At 59.0% G+C, this 19,960-nt stretch overlaps 1 protein-coding gene across 1 annotated transcript; it reads right to left on the minus strand.

Moving 5' to 3' along the window:
• Positions 1 to 501: 501 nt before the first annotated feature.
• On the minus strand, positions 502 to 19,599 carry wdr74 (WD repeat domain 74). Its single transcript, XM_072489460.1, is given in 12 exon segments — positions 502 to 1,962; positions 3,436 to 3,492; positions 6,093 to 6,199; positions 6,202 to 6,234; positions 11,059 to 11,114; positions 12,456 to 12,556; positions 13,780 to 13,881; positions 14,495 to 14,632; positions 14,815 to 14,878; positions 15,770 to 15,891; positions 19,293 to 19,390; positions 19,471 to 19,599. Coding segments are annotated over 12 exon segments (1,110 nt in total). The 5' UTR covers positions 19,526 to 19,599; the 3' UTR covers positions 502 to 1,785.
• Between the last annotated feature and the right edge of the window lie 361 nt (positions 19,600 to 19,960).

The following is a 19,960-nucleotide window of genomic DNA, read 5'->3' on the forward strand; positions in this document are numbered from 1 at the left end:
GCAGGTTCGATCGAGGCTTTCCAGGGGGAGTTAGATCATCCGAGAAGGCAGGAGGTGCGGCAGGGTGACGGGGAGAAGGCGCTGTGGGTGTGTTTGCTCGTTCGGAAACCCGGCGCAGGCGCGAAGGGCCGAACGGCTTCCCTTCGCGCACTGAAGCAACCGAGATTTAATCGAATCGCGGAACAGGATGGATGGGGCCAATTCCCGGGGAGGGGAGGGAGCGACGGAAATGAATAGAAGGATGACGGAAAGGAGGCCAAGGGGAGACAGAAGAGACGGTGAGGGAGGAACCTGAAGACATGGACCATCAGCCAATGGGGAAGAGCTTTTCTTCCCCCACCGTAGCCAAACCCGTCATCATCTTGTCCACCTCGATTAAATCGCGCTCTCCACCACCCCCCGCCCTCCTTCACTCCGGGGGAGCAACACCTCATCCCCAGAACCGTCGTGGGTGGATCCTCCTGAAAGTGTGGACACCAAGAACTGGACCTCATACTCTAGTTGCTGCCCGATGAGTTTTATAAAGGGTTCAGCCAAACATCTCTGTTTGTGTACTCAATACCTCCATTTGCAAAGTCCAAGTTGCCTTCCGCTTTATAGAATCATAGAATACTTAGAGCAGGAGGAGGCCGTTTGGCCCATCGAGTCTGCACCGACCCTTTGAATGAGCACCCTACATAGACCCACTTCCCCATTCACCCCGCCCTATCCCCTAAAGCCCATAACCTAACCTGCACATCTTTGGACACTAAGGGGCAATTAAGCACGGCCAATCCACCTAACCTGCACATCTTTGGACACTAAGGGTCAATTTAGCACGGCCAATCCACCCAACCTGCACATCTTTGGACACTAAGGGGCAATTTAGCATGGCCAATCCACCTAACCTGCACATCTTTGGACACTAAGGGGCAATTTAGCACGGCCAATCCACCTAACCTGCACATCTTTGGACACTAAGGGGCAATTTAGCACGGCCAATCCACCCAACCTGCACATCTTTGGACACTAAGGGGCAATTTAGCACGGCCAATCCACCTAACCTGCACATCTTTGGACACTAAGGGGCAATTTAGCACGGCCAATCCACCCAACCTGCACATCTTTGGACACTAAGGGGCAATTTAGCACGGCCAATCCACCTAACCTGCACATCTTTGGACACTAAGGGGCAATTTAGCTCGGCCGATCCACCTAACCTGCACATCTTTGGACTGTGGGAGGAAACCGGAGCACCCGGAAGAAACCCACGCAGACACGGGGAGGACGTGCAGACTCCGCACAGACAGTCACCCGAGGCCGGAATCGAACCCGGGTCCCTGGCGGCGGAAGAGACAGCGGTGCTAATCGCCGTGCCGCCCTTCCCCACTCTCTCAACATGTCCCGTCACCTCCAAAGATCGAGCAAGTACCTCCAATCCCTCGACACCTATTTACAACTGCACAGTTCTGAATTCTCGGTGTGTACCCGAACAGGTGCCGGAATGTGGCGACTAGGGTTTTTTTCCCCCACAGTAACTTCATTGCAGCGTCAATGTAAGCCCACTTGAGACAATAATAAAGATTATCATCGCAATTAAGTCTACATTGCCTCTCCCTAACACAGGGGGTCAACCGGGAGCTGAAAGGTGAGGAGGCCCTGCCGGGGGCGGGTGATTGAGATGGATCGGGACTCAGAGAACTCCACAGGGATCAGAGAAGGAGACACACGGGGGGGCTCAGTGGGACAGTAAATCGATTTACAGAGAGAGAGAGAGAGAGACAGAGTTACAGCATTTCCTTCTGGCTAAACCTCGGGATCATTGCTCATTTCCTTTTGCCTCTTCTTCCTCTTGGGAGTTTCCTGTTGGTGGGGTTTCCTCTTCGCCTCGGTCCTGTCAGTGACTCTGGTCATCGAGTCCCAGATTTCGTCATCTTCCTCCTCTTTCACGCCCTCCGCGCCTCTGCATTCGGTCTCCTCCTCCTTTGTAAAGGACAAGGGCACATTAGTGGCTGAAAGGGTTCCATGACCAATATCGTTTCTGTTCAGCGCGTGGACGATTACATTGTGCGCGCGGCCCATTCTACCTTCTTTCGCAGGGTGCCGCTGGCGTGCTAGGGTCTGGCTTGTGCGAGGGCTGCACAGGGGCCTTTGGGGGGGGGGGGGTTCACTGCCTGGCCACATGGCCAGCACAGCTGAGAGGAAACAATGTTGACATGTAGAGGGCCCAGATTTAAGATGATTCGCAAAAGAACCAACAAGCAACTTGAGGAAAGACTTACTCATGCAACACTGTCAGAGGGTCAGTACTGAGGGAGTGCTGCACTGTCAGAGAGTCAGTGCTGAGGGAGTGTCGCACTGTCGGAGGGTCAGTACTGAGGGAGTACGCACTGTCAGAGGGTCAGTACTGAGGGAGTGCTGCACTGTCAGAGGGTCAGTACTGAGGGAGTGCCGCACTGTCAGAGGGTCAGTACTGAGGGAGTGCCGCACTGTCAGAGGGTCAGTACTGAGGGAGTGCTGCACTGTCAGAGGGTCAGTACTGAGGGAGTGCCGCACTGTCAGACGGTCAGTACTGAGGGAGTGCTGCACTGTTAGAGGGTCAGTACTGAGGGAGTGCTGCACTGTCAGAGGGTCAGTACTGAGGGAGTGCTGCACTGTCAGAGGGTCAGTACTGAGGGAGTGCCGCACTGTCAGAGGGTCAGTACTGAGGGAGTGCTGCACTGTCAGAGAGTCAGTACTGAGGGAGTACGCACTGTCAGAGGGTCAGTACTGAGGGAGTGCTGCACTGTCAGAGGGTCAGTACTGAGGGAGTGCTGCACTGTCAGAGGGTCAGTACTGAGGGAGTGCCGCACTGTCAGAGGGTCAGTACTGAGGGAGTGCCGCACTGTCAGAGGGTCAGTACTGAGGGAGTGCTGCACTGTCAGAGGGTCAGTACTGAGGGAGTGCCGCACTGTCAGACGGTCAGTACTGAGGGAGTGCTGCACTGTCAGAGGGTCAGTACTGGGGGAGTGCCGCACTGTCAGAGGGTCAGTACTGAGGGAGTGCTGCACTGTCAGAGGGTCAGTACTGAGGGAGTGCTGCACTGTCAGAGGTTCAGTACTGAGGGAGTGCCGCACTGTCAGAGGGTCAGTACTGAGGGAGTGCTGCACTGTCGGAGGGTCAGTACTGAGGGAGTGCTGCACTGTCAGAGGGTCAGTACTGAGGGAGTGCTGCACTGTCAGAGGGTCAGTACTGAGGGAGTGCCGCACTGTCAGAGGGTCAGTACTGAGGGAGTGCTGCACTGTTGGGATGGGACAATAAATCCTGTCTGTTCTGAAAGGCGATATCTCCAGGAGTGCTGCACTCCCTCAGTATTTGCACTGGGACTGTTAGACTGGAGTACGGACCGAGTCTCTGATCGCTCATTCCCGTCTCCCATTCCCACCGTGGAAATGTCACTTTTCACCGGCCACTCACCTCCCAGTTATTCCGACTTGTAAACAGGACACAGTTCAGGTGCGACTTCAGGTAAACCTGGAAATGTAAACCAAGCATGTCATACTTCAACTGGGTTAGATCCATTGCACACTGACACAAGAGGGAGGGGCCGGAATCCCAGCGGGCGGTGGGAGGGGCCGGGATCCCGGTGGGCGGTGGGAGGGGCCGGGATCCCGGTGGGCGGTGGGAGGGGCCGGGATCCTGGTGGGCGGTGGGAGGGGCCGGGATCCCGGTGGGCGGTGGGAGGGGCCGGGATCCCGGTGGGCAGTGGGAGGGGGCGGGATCCCGGTGGGCAGAGGGAGGGGCCAGGATCCCGGTGGGCAGAGGGAGGGGCCAGGATCCCGGCGGGCGGAAGGAGGGGCCGGGATCCCAGTGGGAGGGGCCGGGATCCCGGTGGGCAGAGGGAGGGGCCGGGATCCCGGCGGGCGGAAGGAGGGGCCGGGATCCCAGTGGGAGGGGCCGGGATCCCGGTGGGCGGTGGGAGGGGCCGGGATCCTGGTGGGCGGTGGGAGGGGGCGGGATCCCGGTGGGTAGAGGGAGGGGCCGGGATCCCGGTGGGCAGAGGGAGGGGCCAGGATCCCGGTGGGCAGAGGGAGGGGGCCGGGATCCCGGCGGGCGGAAGGAGGGGCCGGGATCCCAGTGGGAGGGGCCGGGATCCCGGTGGGCAGAGGGAGGGGGCCGGGATCCCAGTGGGCGGTGGGAGGGGCCGGGATCCCGCTGGGCAGAGGGAGGGGCCGGGATCCCGGTGGGAGGGGCCGGGATCCCGGTGGGCCGAGGGAGGGGCCGGGATCCCAGTGGGCCGAGGGAGGGGCCGGGGTGCCGGGATCCCGGTGGGCCGAGGGAGGGGCCGGGATCCCAGTGGGCCGAGGGAGGGGCCGGGATCCCGGTAGGCAGAGGGAGGGGCCGGGATCCCGGTGGGCCGAGGGAGGGGCCGGGATCCCAGTGGGCCGAGGGAGGGGCCGGGATCCCAGTGGGCCGAGGGAGGGGCCGGGATCCCGGTGGGCAGAGGGAGGGGCCGGGATCCCGGTGGGCGGTGGGAGGGGCTGGGATCCCGGTGGGCGGTGGGAGGGGCCGGGATCCCGGTGGGCGGGACTGGGATCCCGGTGGGCGGTGGGAGGGGCCGGGATCCCGGTGGGCGGTGGGAGGGGCCGGGATCCCGGTGGGCGGTGGGAGGGGCCGGGATCCCGGTGGGCGGTGGGAGGGGCCGGGATCCCGGTGGGCGGTGGGAGGGGCCGGGATCCCGGTGGGCGGTGGGAGGGGCCGGGATCCCGGTGGGCGGTGGGAGGGGCCGGGATCCCGGTGGGCGGTGGGAGGGGCCGGGATCCCGGTGGGCGGTGGGAGGGGCCGGGATCCCGGTGGGCGGTGGGAGGGGCCGGGATCCCGGTGGGCGGGACTGGGATCCCGGTGGGCGGGGCCGGGATCCCGGTGGGCGGTGGGAGGAGCCGGGATCCCGGTGGGCAGAGGGGGGGCCGGGATCCCGGTAGGCCGAGGGAGGGGTCGGGATCCCGGTGGGCCGAGGGAGGGGTCGGGATCCCGGTGGGCCGAGGGAGGGGCCGGGATCCCGGTGGGCAGAGGGAGGGGCCGGGATCCTGGTGGGCGGTGGGAGGGGCCGGGATCCCGGTGGGCAGAGGGAGGGGCCGGGATACCGGTGGGCAGAGGGGGGGCCGGGATCCCGGTGGGCCGAGGGAGGGGCCGGGATCCCGGTGGGCAGAGGGAGGGGCCGGGATCCCGGTGGGAGGGGCCGGGATCCCGGTGGGCGGTGGGAGGGGTCGGGATGCCGGTGGGCCGAGGGAGGGGCCGGGATCCCGGTGGGCAGAGGGAGGGGCCGGGATCCCGGTGGGCAGAGGGGGGGCCGGGATCCCGGTGGGCCGAGGGAGGGGCCGGGATCCCGGTGGGCAGAGGGAGGGGCCGGGATCCCGGTGGGAGGGGCCGGGATCCCGGTGGGCGGTGGGAGGGGTCGGGATGCCGGTGGGCGGTGGGAGGGGCCGGGATCCCGGTGGGCGGTGGGAGGGGCCGGGATCCCGGTGGGCGGTGGGAGGGGCCGGGATCCCGGTGGGCAGAGGGAGGGGCCGGGATCCCGGTGGGCGGTGGGAGGGGCCGGGATCCCGGTGGGCGGTGGGAGGGGCCGGGATCCCGGTGGGCAGAGGGAGGGGCCGGGATCCCGGTGGGCAGAGGTCCTGGTGGGCAGAGGGAGGGGCCGGGATCCCGGTGGGCAGAGGGAGGGGCCGGGATCCCGGTGGGCAGAGGTCCTGGTGGGCAGAGGGAGGGGCCGGGATCCCAGTGGGCGGTGGGAGGGGCCGGGATCCCAGTGGGCGGTGGGAGGGGCCGGGATCCCAGTGGGCGGGACCGGGATCCCGGTGGGCAGAGGGAGGGACCGGGATCCCAGCAGGCAGAGGGAGGGACCGGGATTCCAGCAGGCAGAGGGAGGGACTGGGATCCCGGTGGGCAGAGGGTCGCGGGAGGAGAAGAAAGGGACATGGACGGATAGGGTCTGAAGGGGGGGGCAGTGTAGATAGGAGGGACTGGCAGGATCTCGTAGGGTGGGTGGAGTCGTGGGGGGGGGGGGGGGGGTGAAGAGGAGAGGGGGGGGGAAAGAGGAGAGGACGGACGGGCAGGGGTCTCTCAGAGGGTCTCACCTTGTGCTGCAGCGCCTTGCTCTCGATGTTATGGATCCGGAGGAAGCGGTCCAGCCCGCAGGACGCCACTATGGGCAGGCTGGGGTGACACTGGATTCCGCGGATGCTCCTGCCTGTCCCTTCAAACACTTCAGTAACCTCCCTGCGGAAAAGCAGCGACAGCAATCAGCCACCGGCACAGAACGGAAACTGAACCCATGCTCATCCCTCGCCCGACACACTCGATTGCCGCCTCACTTCCCCCATATTCACAAATCCACACCAGGATCGCCTGGCTCCATAGACAGTCTCCCCACCCCCCCCCGCCCCATTGGCTAAGCAGCGACAGGCAACAAGAGAATCTCAAAAGCACAAGACGAGCCATTCGGTCCATCCCACCTGTCCCTGCTCGGTGAATGGCGCTATCCATTTAATCCCAGAGCCGCGCTCTCGCTCCAGACCGCCCTGCAAATTCTTCCCTTCCAACTATTTGTGTGGGGGCTCCGGGTTCGCGCCCCCAGGACTTGATGCCTGAGATAGGCGTGTCCGGAATGTGGTCCAACAGGCCGAGGGCCAGCCTGAAAATCTTTTCGACACACCGATTGCGGGTGGTAAGAGAAGCGGTTCGGCCATGGTTCCAAAGCCACGGTATTTCCGATTCAGGGGCAATTTAACGCGGCACATCTTTGGGTTGTGGGGCTGGGACCCATGCAGACACGTGTAAACTGCACAAAGGTCAGTAACCCGGGGCAGGGATCGAACTCGGGTCCTCAGCTCTGCGAGGCAGCGGTGCTAACCACTGCGCCGCCCGTCTGCTCGGCCATGGTTGATGCAGGGTGGCACCCTTCGAGCTGTAGTCTCTGGTAGCAAACTCTTCCAGGGAAAAACAAGCAACGGAAAACAGGTGTAAGCATGTACTTCATCTGCCTCGGGTCTCTCTCGACACGGGAAGTCTTGTACAAGAAATGTTTTGAGTACCTAATTCATTCTTCCAATCAAGGGGCAACTCAACGTGGCCAATCCACCCAGCCTGCACATCCCTGGGTCATGGGGGCGAAACCCACGCAGACACGGGGGGAGAACGCGCAAACTCCACAGGGACAGCGACCCGGGGCCGGGACCGAACCCGGGACCTCGCGAGGCAGCAGGGCCAACCACCGTGTCGTCCCTCCATTCTCCCTTTTGAAAGCCCTTACTGAATCAGCTTCCACCGCCCATTCGGTCAGCACCTCCCAGATCAAAACTGGCTGTGTGCAAAGGGATCTTCATGTCTCCTTTAGTCAATTTACTCTGCACACCAGACATAAAGGTTCATCCCGGGACGTGGGTGTCATTGGCCAGGCCCAGCATTTATCGCCCAGCCCCAAGGTGGGTGGGTGAGCCGCCATCTTGAACCCGCTGCAGTCCCCGTGTGGTGTTGGTATACCCACAGTGCTGTTAGGGAGGGAGATCCCAGGATTTTGACCCCGGCCGCAGTGAAGGAACGGCTGATATATTTCCGAGTCGGGATGGCGAGCGGCTCGGAGGGGGGGGGGGGGGGGGGGGGAGGGGAACTTGCAGGTGATGGTGTTCCCCCCCCCCTCTACAAGGTAGCATTGTGGTTAGCACAATTGCTTCACAGCTCCATGGTCCCAGGTTCGATTCCGGCTTGGGTCATTGTCTGTGCGGAGTCTGCACGTCCTCCCTGTGTCTGCGTGGGTTTCCTCCGGGTGCTCCGGTTTCCTCCCACAGTCCAAAGATGTGCGGGTTAGGTGAATTGGCCAATGATAAATTGCCCTTAATGTCCAAATTGCCCTTGGTGTTGGGTGGAGGTGTTGAGTTTGGGTGGGGTGCTCTTTCCAAGAGCTGGTGCAGACTCAAAGGGCCGAATGGCCTCCTTCTGCACTGTAAATTCAATGATAATCTATGATTAATCTAGGACAAAGGTTCGGCACAACATCGTGGGCCGAAGGGCCTGTTCTGTGCTGTATTTTCTATGTTCTATGTTCCCTGTGCGTCTGCTGCTGCCCTCGTCCTTCTAGACGGTAGAGGTGGCGGGTTTGGGAGGTGCTGTCGAAGGAGCGTGTAGCTGCGGGGCGTCTTGTAGACGGTGCACACGGCCGCCGCTGTGCGTCGGGGGGTGGAGGGAGCGAATGTTTGTGGTTCGCGTGTCGATCGAGCGGGGCTGCTTTGTCCTGGATGGTGTCGAGCTTCTTGAGTGTTGTTGGGAGCCGCACTCATCCAGGCGAGTGGAGAGTATTCCCGCACACCCCTGACTCGTGCCTTGTAGATGGTGGACAGGCTTTCGGAGTTGGGGGATCAGGAGGTGAGTTACTCGCAATAGAGTTTCCCAGGAACTACAGTCAGCGGGCCTGAGGCGACAGAGTTCAATGCTCCCCTCGAGGCATTGCCCTCTCCCTCACACAAGGGAAAACATTGGTGGGGGGGGGATTTTCACCTTATGAGTGAGCGATTCAATAGGTTCACCTACCACACCTCAGAATGGGTGCGCGGGGGGGGGGGGGGGGGGGGGGGGGGGGGGGGCGGAAGGAGAGATGCACTGAATCGATACTGGGGATAAAATGGTTAAATTACGAGGACAGTTGGTCACCTGGACTAGATTTTTATTCCCTGGAGTACAGAAGGTTAAGGGGTGGCCTCACGCACAGAATCATACATGTGCAGAAGGAGGCCATTCGGCCCACAGAATCTCTTCCGTACGGCAACCCAGTTGGTTTTTCCGACCTGCCACCTTTATCTCCTTTCAAGTATTTACCCAGTTCCCTGGCGACATCTACGGCTGCCTCAGCCTATTCAACACCCCGTGGCAACGAGAGAGGGAGGCACCTGATGGGTACAAAAGGTGGGACAAATCCAGGCTGGACTCAACAAGGGGCACGTCGTTGTGACCTCGCTTAAAAGAGCGTGGATTAGCCACGGTATCGCGATCGGGCTGAAAGCCCACCCGTGCGGCCGGTGATAAAATATCCCGGGAATGCTGGACCGGCAAGAAGAGCGCCGAGGACTCGAGACGCGCGTCACGGGCAACCCGGCGGTCATTCGGGTGGGCGCCGCTACTTGCTGGGAGGCGGCGATGATCGAAGAAGCTCGCATATTTTGGACGGGCGAGGGTTTGAGAAACCAACAACAAAAACAAAACGAAAAGAGGCACAAAAAAAAAGAAAAAGAAAAGCCACTCGAGAAGCATGCACGTTGGCACGGGATTGGGAGTACCAGAACGTGGACTGGTCTCTCTGCTGGACGGGCGGCGAGGGCAACGGTGGATAGGAACCAGCGGAGAAAGATTGGCCAACCCTCAAGAAGGGGACAGATGATAAACAAGACAGGATTTTATCTTTATCCAACCAGGGAATGCATTGCAAATCCAAGCCACTCGCCTTGCTAGAAGGCGCCTCTGGTTAGGACATTCCTCCTGCCAACTGGGAAACCCATTCTCCCCATTTACTCTCTCCATAACCTCCCATACGATTTTGAACTCCTCGATTAAATCTCCTCCTGAACCTTCTCCGGCTCGGAGGTGAACAGTCCCAGCTTCACCAAACTCTCCTCAACCTCGGTGCCACTCCGGCCGAATCTCCTCCGCAGCCTCTCTCCAAAGCGGGTCACGTCTTGAGGACGGATGTGAAGACATTTTGAGGGACTACAGAAGAGGTGGACAGGTATGATCCCAGGGATCAAGAACCGTGGTTGAGGAGACAGATTGGAGAGGCTGGGTTTGGTTTTCCTTGGAGTAAAGGAGGCCGAGAGGAGACCTGATGGGAGGTATTCAAGATCGTGAGGGGCGAGGGCAGGGTCCACCGTGAGAAACTGTTCCCTCTCAAGACAGCATCAAGAAGGAGAGGGCACAGATTGAAAATAATAGGCAAAAGGAGGATGCGATGGAAAGTCTTTTTACCCAGAGGGTTGTTGTAATCTGGAACAAACCTCCTGAGAGGGTGGTGGAGGCAGGTTCGAGGGAGGTGTTCAAAAGGGGAGTGGGGTTGCTATCTGAGAAGAGAGGATGTGCAAGGTTACCGGGATAATGCAGGGAGAGCGGGAGTAGGTAGAAAGCTCTTCCAGAGAGCCAGTGTAGACTCGATGGACCGAATGGCCTACTACGGCCCTGGAAAGATTCTACGATACTGTGCCCTTGTCAAAGGCTGCGTGGCCCGGAATTGGACACAACACTCCTACGCGGGGGCTGAAACCTGTCTTTTATAAAGGGTTAATATCACTGGCTGGAGTTTCACGCCTGTTCCTCTCTTATTATAAAGCCCAGGTTCCCGCGTTCAGCGCGAGACGATTTGTTAACGTGTGTCGCTGAAGGATGAAGCTTTAACCGAGAGAGCCAGGCTGTTCAGGGACTCTCGTCCAGGGAAGCACGTCCTGACACAAAGGGGGGGGGGGGGGGGGAAATGTGGACATCTCCCCATGGAAAAAGCTGTCGAGGCTGGAGGTTAATCGAGATGTCAGATGGAAGATTGACAGATCGACGTTGGGCAAACGGATTGAGTGTTACGAGTCAAGGCGGGAAGATTAGTCTAAGATACAGTTTAGCATTGATCTGATGAAGGGCGAAGCAGAATAGAGGGGCTGAATGGCCTCCGCCTGTTCCTCTGAAACGTGGCAGAGGGGCTGAATGGCATTGTAGCACAGTGGTTAGCACTGTTGCTTCACAGCACCAGGGTCCCAGGTTCGATTCCCGGCTTGGGTCACTGTCTGTGCGGAATCTGCATGTTCTCCCCGTGTCTGCGTGGGTTTCCTCCGGGCGCTCCGGTTTCCTCCCACAAGTCCCGAAAGACGCGCTTGTTGGGTGAATTGGACATTCTGAATTCTCCCTCTGTGTACCCAAACAGGCGCCGGAGTGTGGCGACTAGGGGATTTTCACAGTAACTTCACTGCAGCGATAATGGAAGCCTACTTGTGACACTAATAAAGAATAAAAATTATGTTCCCGTCAGAAGGCTTGCGGGACTACATGGCACCTCCTGTTCGTTCAGTCCCTCACCTTTCCGGAGATCGAGAACAGCCATCTGTCCACGCGTGTTACCCACAACGACCGAACTACAGGAGGAGAAAGGCGACAAGAGTTAGTGACAGGTTGTCTGTCCTGCGATCAGCTCAGAGGGACAGGGAGGAGAGAGACTGCAGACTTTAAATAGCCGATACCCCAGCAGAGAGACATCGGCTTCATAAATCTCACAGCCCCCTGATGCCACTGAAGCAGGAGGCCAACGAGGCACATTTGCACCCGGCGTGAAATACAATAATTTGTGCACAGCAAGATCCCACTACACTGTCCCCATCAAACACTCCCAGGACAGGTACAGCACGGGGTTAGATACAGAGTAAAGCTCCCTCTACACTGTCCCCATCAAACACTCCCAGGACAGGTACAGCACAGGGTTAGATACAGAGTAAAGCTCCCTCTACACTTTCCCCATCAAACACTCCCAGGGCAGGTACAGCACGGGGTTAGATACAGACTAAAGCTCCCTCTGCACTGTCCCCATCAAACACTCCCAGGACAGGTACAGCACGGGGTTAGATACAGAGTAAAGCTCCCTCTACACTGTCCCCATCAAACACTCCCAGGACAGGTACAGCACAGGGTTAGATATAGAGTAAAGCTCCCTCCACACTTTCCCCATCAAACACTCCCAGGACAGGTACAGCACGGGGTTAGATACAGAGTAAAGTTCCCACTACACTGTCCCCATCAAACACTCCCAGGACACGTACAGCCCGGGGTTAGATACAGAGTAAAGCTCCCTCTACACTGTCCCCATCAAACACTCCCAGGACAGGTACAGCACGGGGTTAGATATAGAGTAAAGCTCCCTCTACACTGCCTCCTTCAAACACTCCCAGAACAGGTACAGCACGGGGTTAGATACAGAGTAAAGCTCCCACTACACTGTCCCCATCAAACACTCCCAGGACAGGTACAGCACGGGGTTAGATACAGAGTAAAGCTCCCTCTACACTGCCCCCATCAAACACTCCCAGAACAGGTACAGCACGGGGTTAGATACAGAGTAAAGCTCCCACTACACTGTCCCCATCAAACACTCCCAGGACAGGTACAGCAAGGGGTTAGATACAGAGTAAAGCTCCCTCTACACTGTCCCCATCAAACACTCCCAGGACAGGTACAGCACAGGGTTAGATACAGAGTAAAGCTCCCTCCACACTTTCCCCATCAAACACTCCCAGGACAGGTACAGCACGGGGTTAGATACAGACTAAAGCTCCCTCTACACTGGCCCCATCAAACACTCCCAGGACAGGTACAGCACGGGGGTAGATACAGAGTAAAGCTCCCTCTGCACTGTCCCCATCGAACACTCCCAGGACAGGTACAGCACGGGGTGAGATACAGAGTAAAGCTCCTTTTACACTCACTTGGCATCAGACGTCAGGGAGAGGGCAGTTATCGGGTACTCTTCATAAGTCATTTCCATAACAGGCCTGCGCTGCGGAGTGCTGGGGTCATAGACACGCACCTGTGAGCAGAGGAACACTTTTAACACTGGGGTACAGTACTGGTGGGGACGGGTCTGTCACTGTATAACACTGGGGTACAGTACTGGTGGGGATGGGTCTGTCACTGTATAACACTGGGGTACAGTACTGGTGGGGACGGGTCTGTCACTGTGTAACACTGGGGTACAGTACTGGTGGGGACGGGTCTGTCACTGTATAACACTGGGGTACAGTACTGGTGGGGACGGGTCTGTCACTGTGTAACACTGGGGTACAGTACTGGTGGGGACGGGTCGGTCACTGTATAACACTGGGGTACAGTACTGGTGGGGACGGGTCTGTCACTGTGTAACACTGGGGTACAGTACTGGTGGGGACGGGTCTGTCACTGTATAACACTGGGGTACAGTACTGGTGGGGACAGGTCTGTCACTGTATAACAGTGGGGTACAGTACTGGTGGGGACAGGTCTGTCACTGTATAACACTGGGGTACAGCACTGGTGGGGACGGGTCTGTCACTGTATAACAGTGGGGTACAGTACTGGTGGGGATGGGTCTGTCGCTGTATAACACTGGGGTACAGTACTGGTGGGGACGGGTCTGTCACTGTATAACACTGGGGTACAGTACTGGTGGGGATGGGTCTGTCACTGTATAACACTGGGGTACAGTACTGGTGGGGACGGGTCTGTCACTGTATAACACTGGGGTACAGCACTGGTGGGGACGGGTCTGTCACTGTATAACACTGGGGTACAGTACTGGTGGGGACGGGTCTGTCACTGTATAACACTGGGGTACAGTACTGGTGGGGACGGGTCTGTCACTGTATAACACTGGGGTACAGTACTGGTGGGGACGGGTCTGTCACTGTATAACACTGGGGTGCAGTACTGGCGGGGACGGGTCTGTCGCTGTATAACACTGGGGTACAGTACTGGTGGGACGGGTCTGTCACTGTATAACACTGGGGTACAGTACTGGTGGGGACGGGTCTGTCACTGTATAACACTGGGGTACAGTACTGGTGGGGACGGGTCTATGAATGTATAACACTGGGACACAGTACTGGTGGGGACGGGTCTGTGCTAGGATTCTCCACAGTCTCATTGTGAATTGTGTATTAAACGTTGAGCGAATTCAATAAGACAAGTATTACACGAGTGAGCACCCACGCGAGCATCGCCAACACCCTGAAGGTCTACACTGGGCAAAGTGGTAAAACCTTGTTACAGACGCACCTGGCAGTGCCCGGTACAAGTGACTATCTTGTCCGAGCCGGGAATAAACTGCATGTCTCTCACCCAAACCGGCACCCGAAGATCCAGCCAATCATTGCGGACCTGAGGGGAAAAAAACCCTGGGATTCAGAGGTCGAAAGGTCACACGCAGGACCTGCCACAAGGGACTGAAATCATCGACAATGCTGCAAATGTGGGAAACACGCAAGAGCAGCTCGCTTCAGCCCGCTAGGGACCATGAGATGGCGAACTCTCCATGCAGAAGGGGACTGAAAGACAGCGACAGGCGGGTTGCCGTAAAGAAGGAGAGGCGGCACCGAGAAGTAAAACCCTCGTGTGGTGTGGAAGGTGCTTTCTGAAAGGGCGGTGGAGGCAAATTCAATCAGAATCAGAACGAGGGCGTGTGCGCGCGAAGGTGCGAGAGTGTGCACCATGGCATAAAGAAATACAGCGGAGAAGCAAGAGGCTAATAGAAACAGAAAGTGCCTGGGGAGGAGGGAGGGAGGGAAATGACATGGGGAAGGAAGGGGAGGGGGCAGAGGGAGAACGAAGGAGGGACACCGGAAGATGGATGCGGAGAGAGAGGGAGCGGGAAACAGGCCGGATGAGGAGGGGGGGAGAGAAAGAGGACTTTGGGGGACGGTGGAAGGGGCTCAGGCGCAGCACGGGTGCAGAACGCCCAGTTGGATGGGGTGGGTCCCCATTGACCACTTACGTTTTTTGCAGTGAACACGGGCTCCTTAAGCTGCTGCAGGTCCCACACCTTCAGCGGGTTCTCCTTCCCTCCGGTCGCCACTCGCTCCGGCCTCTCCGAATCCTGCCGCATCCGGCACACGCCACGGCCCACCTCGACCTGTCGGGAGAGCAGCAACAAGAGGGCTCACACAACCCGGACACACACACAGCAGGGGGCCGACCAAACCAACCTCCCCTCCTCCCTCCTCCCTCCTCCCTCCTCCCCCCCCCCCCCCCCCCCCCCCCGCCCGCCCCCCGCCCCCGCCAGGTACACCCGACAAAGACAGGATTCCCCCTCACATGATCTGCAGAGTCCTCTTTCCACACTTTCAAAAGGCCGGATTCGGTGCAGGTGACCAGCGAGCTGTTTGGAGGAGAAAAGACAGGCGGCGTTAGTGCGAGACAGACACCCAGGCGCATCGGCACTCCCGGGGTGGGCCAGCACCCACCTCCCCCTTCGTACGACACCCTCCCGAATCCTGGTCCATAACACCCCCCCCGCCCCACCCCACGCCCCAGTCGCTTCCCCTCGCCCGTTCTGACGACGCAAAGAGAAACTGGAATGTGAGCTGTGAGGAGGATACAAAGCGTCTGCGCAGGGATATCGATGGGTTCAGTGAGTGGGTTAAAGATTGGAAGAAGGAGTACAAGGTGGGGAAATGACAGATTGTCCACTTTGGCAGGGAGAATAAAGAAGCAGAATATTCGTGAAATAGAGAGGGACTGCAGAGGGATCTGGGTGCACTTGTATAAATCACAAAGTGATAGCGCAGAGGGTCAGCAAATAATTAAGAAGTTAAATGGAATGTGGGTCTCTATTGTGAGGAGGGTGATTAGAGTGTAATAGTCGGGAATGCTTTCTCACACTCTGCAGGGGGTGGGCGAGGCCGCACCGGGAGCACTGTGTCCGGTTTCGGTTCCTGATTTAAGGAAGGGATAGTCTTGCCTTGGGGGCAGTTCCGAGAAGGTTCACAGATCTGATTCCTGGGAGGAAGGGGGTTTGCCTGATGGGGAAATGTTGAGCAGGTTGGGGCCTGCTGGGCGTTTAGAAGGACGAGAGGGGGATCTTATTGCAACGTTTCAGATTCTGAGGGGGGATTGACAGGGTGGAGGCTGAGAGGATGGTCGTCCCCCCCCCACCCATGGGGGAGAGGAGAGGGTGGGAAAGTGCAGTTGAGACCACTCAGATCAGCCGCGATCATATCAAACGGCGGAGCCGACATGAGGGACCGACTCCGACTCACCACATACTCACCTGTTGTAAACAGCCAGGCCTCGGAGCGGACCCTCTCCACCCGAACAGTCCCAGGACTCTGTGACATTCTCCTTCTCTGTGCTGAACACCTTCACCGTGCCGTTCACACAGCCCAGCAGCACCTGAGGAGGCAGGGAGAGCGAGAGATCAACAGGAAGATCCGCTGACACCCCTCAATAACCCGAGGACCAGGATGAAGAAGCAGTCTGTCCCTGCCCCAGTTACTGGACCGAGGGAGTGCTGCACTGTCAGAGGGTCAGTACTGAGGGAGTGCCGCACTGTCAGAGGGTCGGTACTGAGGGAGCTCTGCACTGTCAGAGGGTCAGTACTGCACTGTCAGAGAGTCAGTACTGAGGGAGTGCCGCACTGTCAGAGGGTCAGTACTGAGGGAGAGCCGCACTGTCAGAGGGTCAGTACTGAGGGAGTGCTGCACTGTCAGAGGGTCAGTACTGAGGGAGTGCCCCACTGTCAGAGGGTCAGTACTGAGGGAGTGCCGCACTGTCAGAGGGTCAGTACAGAGGGAGTGCCGCACTGTCAGAGGGTCAGTACTGAGGGAGCGCTGCACTGTCAGAGGGTCAGTACTGAGGGAGTGCCGCACTGTCAGAGGGTCAGTACAGAGGGAGTGCCGCACTGTCAGAGGGTCAGTACTGAGGGAGTGCCGCACTGTCAGAGGGTCAGTACAGAGGGAGTGCCGCACTGTCAGAGGGTCAGTACTGAGGGAGCGCTGCACTGTCAGAGGGTCAGTACTGAGGGAGTGCCGCACTGTCAGAGGGTCAGTACAGAGGGAGTGCTGCACTGTCAGAGGGTCAGTACAGAGGGAGTGCCGCACTGTCAGAGAGTCAGTACTGAGGGAGTGCTGCACTGACAGAGGGTCAGTACTGAGGGAGTGCTGCGCTGTCAGAGGGTCAGTACTGAGGGAGAGCCGCACTGTCAGAGGGTCAGTACAGAGGGAGTGCTGCACTGTCAGAGGGTCAGTACAGAGGGAGTGCCGCACTGTCAGAGGGTCAGTACAGAGGGAGTGCTGCACTGTCAGAGGGTCAGTACTGAGGGAGTGCTGCACTGTCAGAGGGTCAGTACTCAGGGAGTGCCGCACAGGCAGAGGGTCAGAACTGAGGGAGTGCTGCACTGTCAGAGGGTCAGTACTGAGGGAATGCTGCACTGTCAGAGGGTCAGTACTGAGGGAGCGCTGCACTGACAGAGGGTCAGTACTGAGGGAGTGCTGCGCTGTCAGAGGGTCAGTACTGAGGGAGTGCCGCACTGTCAGAGGGTCAGTATTGAGGGAGTGCTGCACTGTCAGAGGATCAGTACTGAGGGAGTGCCGCACAGTCAGAGGGTCAGTACTGAGGGAGTGCTGCACTGTCAGAGGGTCAGTAGTGAGGGAGTGCCGCACTGTCAGAGGGTCAGTACTGAGGGAGTGCCGCACTGTCAGAGGGTCATTACTGAGGGAGCGCTGCACTGTCAGAGGGTCAGTACTGAGGGAGTGCAGCACTGTCAGAGGGTCAGTACTGAGGGAGCGCTGCACTGTCAGAGGGTCAGTATTGAGGGAGTGCTGCACTGTCAGAGGGTCATTACTGAGGGAGCTCTGCACTGTCAGAGGGTCAGTATTGAGGGAGTGCTGCACTGTCAGAGGGTCATTACTGAGGGAGCGCTGCACTGTCAGAGGGTCAGTATTGAGGGAGTGCTGCACTGTCAGAGGGTCATTACTGAGGGAGTGCTGCACTGTCAGAGGGTCATTACTGAGGGAGCGCTGCACTGTCAGAGGGTCAGTACTGAGGGAGTGCTGCACTGTCAGAGGATCAGTACTGAGGGAGTGCTGCACTGTCAGAGGGTCAGTACTGAGGGAGTGCCGCACTGTCAGAGGGTCAGTACTGAGGGAGTGCCGCACTGTCAGAGGGTCAGTATTGAGGGAGTGCTGCACTGTCAGAGGGTCAGTACTGAGGGAGTGCCGCACAGTCAGAGGGTCAGTACTGAGGGAGTGCTGCACAGTCAGAGGGTCAGTACTGAGGGAATGCTGCACTGTCAGAGGGTCAGTACTGAGGGAGTGCCGCACTGTCAGAGGGTCAGTACTGAGGGAGCGCCGCACTGTCAGAGGGTCATTACTGAGGGAGCGCTGCACTGTCAGAGGGTCAGTACTGAGGGAGCGCTGCACTGTCAGAGGGTCATTACTGAGGGAGCGCTGCACTGTCAGAGGGTCAGTACTGAGGGAGCGCTGCACTGTCAGAGGGTCAGTATTGAGGGAGTGCCGCACTGTCAGAGGGTCATTACTGAGGGAGCGCTGCACTGTCAGAGGGTCATTACTGAGGGAGTGCCGCACCGTCAGAGGGTCAGTACTGAGGGAGCGCCGCACTGTCAGAGGGTCAGTACTGAGGGAGTGCCGCACTGTCAGAGGGTCAGTACTGAGGGAGTGCTGCACTGTCAGAGGGTCAGTACAGAGGGAGTGCTGCACTGTCAGAGGGTCAGTACTGAGGGAGCGCTGCACTGTCAGAGGGTCATTACTGAGGGAGCGCTGCACTGTCAGAGGGTCAGTACTGAGGGAGCGCCGCACTGTCAGAGGGTCAGTTCTGAGGGGGCGCTGCACTGTCAGAGGGTCATTACTGAGGGAGCGCTGCACTGTCAGAGGGTCAGTACTGAGGGAGTGCTGCACTGTCAGAGGGTCAGTACTGAGGGAGTGCTGCACTGTCAGAGGGTCAGTACTGAGGGAGTGCCGCACTGTCAGAGGGTCAGTATTGAGGGAGTGCTGCACTGTCAGAGGGTCAGTATTGAGGGAGTGCTGCACTGTCAGAGGGTCAGCACTGAGGGAGTGCCGCACTGTCAGAGGGTCAGTATTGAGGGAGTGCCGCACTGTCAGAGGGTCAGTATTGAGGGAGTGCTGCACTGTCAGAGGGTCAGTATTGAGGGAGTGCTGCACTGTCAGAGGGTCAGTACTGAGGGAGTGCCGCACTGTCAGAGGGTCAGTATTGAGGGAGTGCTGCACTGTCAGAGGGTCAGTATTGAGGGAGTGCTGCACTGTCAGAGGGTCAGTACTGAGGGAGTGCCGCACTGTCAGTGAGTCAGTACTGAGGGAGTGCCGCACTGTCAGGGGGTCAGTACTGAGGGAGCGCTGCACTGTCAGAGGGTCAGTACTGAGGGAGTGCTGCACTGTCAGAGGGTCAGTACTGAGAGAGTGCTGCACTGTCAGAGGGTCAGTACTGAGGGAGTGCTGCACTGTCGGAGAGTCAGTACTGAGGGAGTGCCGCACTGTCAGAGGGTCAGTACTGAGGGAGTTCTGCACTGTCAGAGGGTCAGTACTGAGGGAGTGCTGCACAGTCAGAGGGTCAGTACTGAGGGAGTGCCGCACTGTCAGAGGGTCAGTACTGAGGGAGCGCCACACTGTCAGAGGGTCAGTACTGAGGGAGTTCTGCACTGTCAGAGGGTCAGTACTGAGGGAGTGCTGCACTGTCAGAGGGTCAGTACTGAGGGAGTGCTGCACTGTCAGAGGGTCAGTACTGAGGGAGCGCCACACTGTCGGCCGAGTGGTTTTAACCTCAGTTTCCTCGCCGCCTCTCCAGGCGAGCTGGTTGATTTCTTGCCCCCGGTTGAATTCGGTGAGATTTACGGCCCGTTTCCCGACGAGGTCGATGCCTGAAAGTGAAGGAGAGACGATGAGAGGGGGTGAAACCGGGCCCGGGCCGCGCTGAGGGGGGAATGGCGCCGCTCCTCACCCTTCAGGATGCCGCTCTCCGCTCCGACCCACACGTGGCACCGCCGCGCCGCCATCTTGTGTGTACCGGCTGCCCTTCTCTCCGCCTCCCTTTCCTTCCGGCGGTGCTCACCCCCATCCGTCACCTCCGGCGGAGCTCACCCGCCCCTTCACTTCCGCCCCGCTCCCTTGTCGTTCTCTTCCTTCACTTCCGCCCCTCTCCCTTGTCGTTCTTTCCCTTCACTTCCGCCCCGCTCCTTTGACCGTCTCTCCTCTCCCTTCACGTCCGTCCGCCCTTCGCGTCCGGTCGGACAAAAACGTCCCCCGCCTGCTGGTTCCACCACCACCACCCCCAAACCTGTGGGCCCCACCAGGCCAGATTGGCCAACCCCCTTCCCTCCAGGTGACTGCCCCCCCCCCTCCCTCCCTCCAATCCCACCTTGCATCACCTCCACCCAAAGGTGACGGAGCAGGGGGAGGGAGGTGGTGCCATCCGCGCCGTCGTGTCTGCA

The sequence above is a fragment of the Scyliorhinus torazame genome, chromosome 24, assembly GCF_047496885.1.
Source record: "Scyliorhinus torazame isolate Kashiwa2021f chromosome 24, sScyTor2.1, whole genome shotgun sequence".
Classification (NCBI taxonomy): Eukaryota; Metazoa; Chordata; class Chondrichthyes; order Carcharhiniformes; family Scyliorhinidae; genus Scyliorhinus; species Scyliorhinus torazame.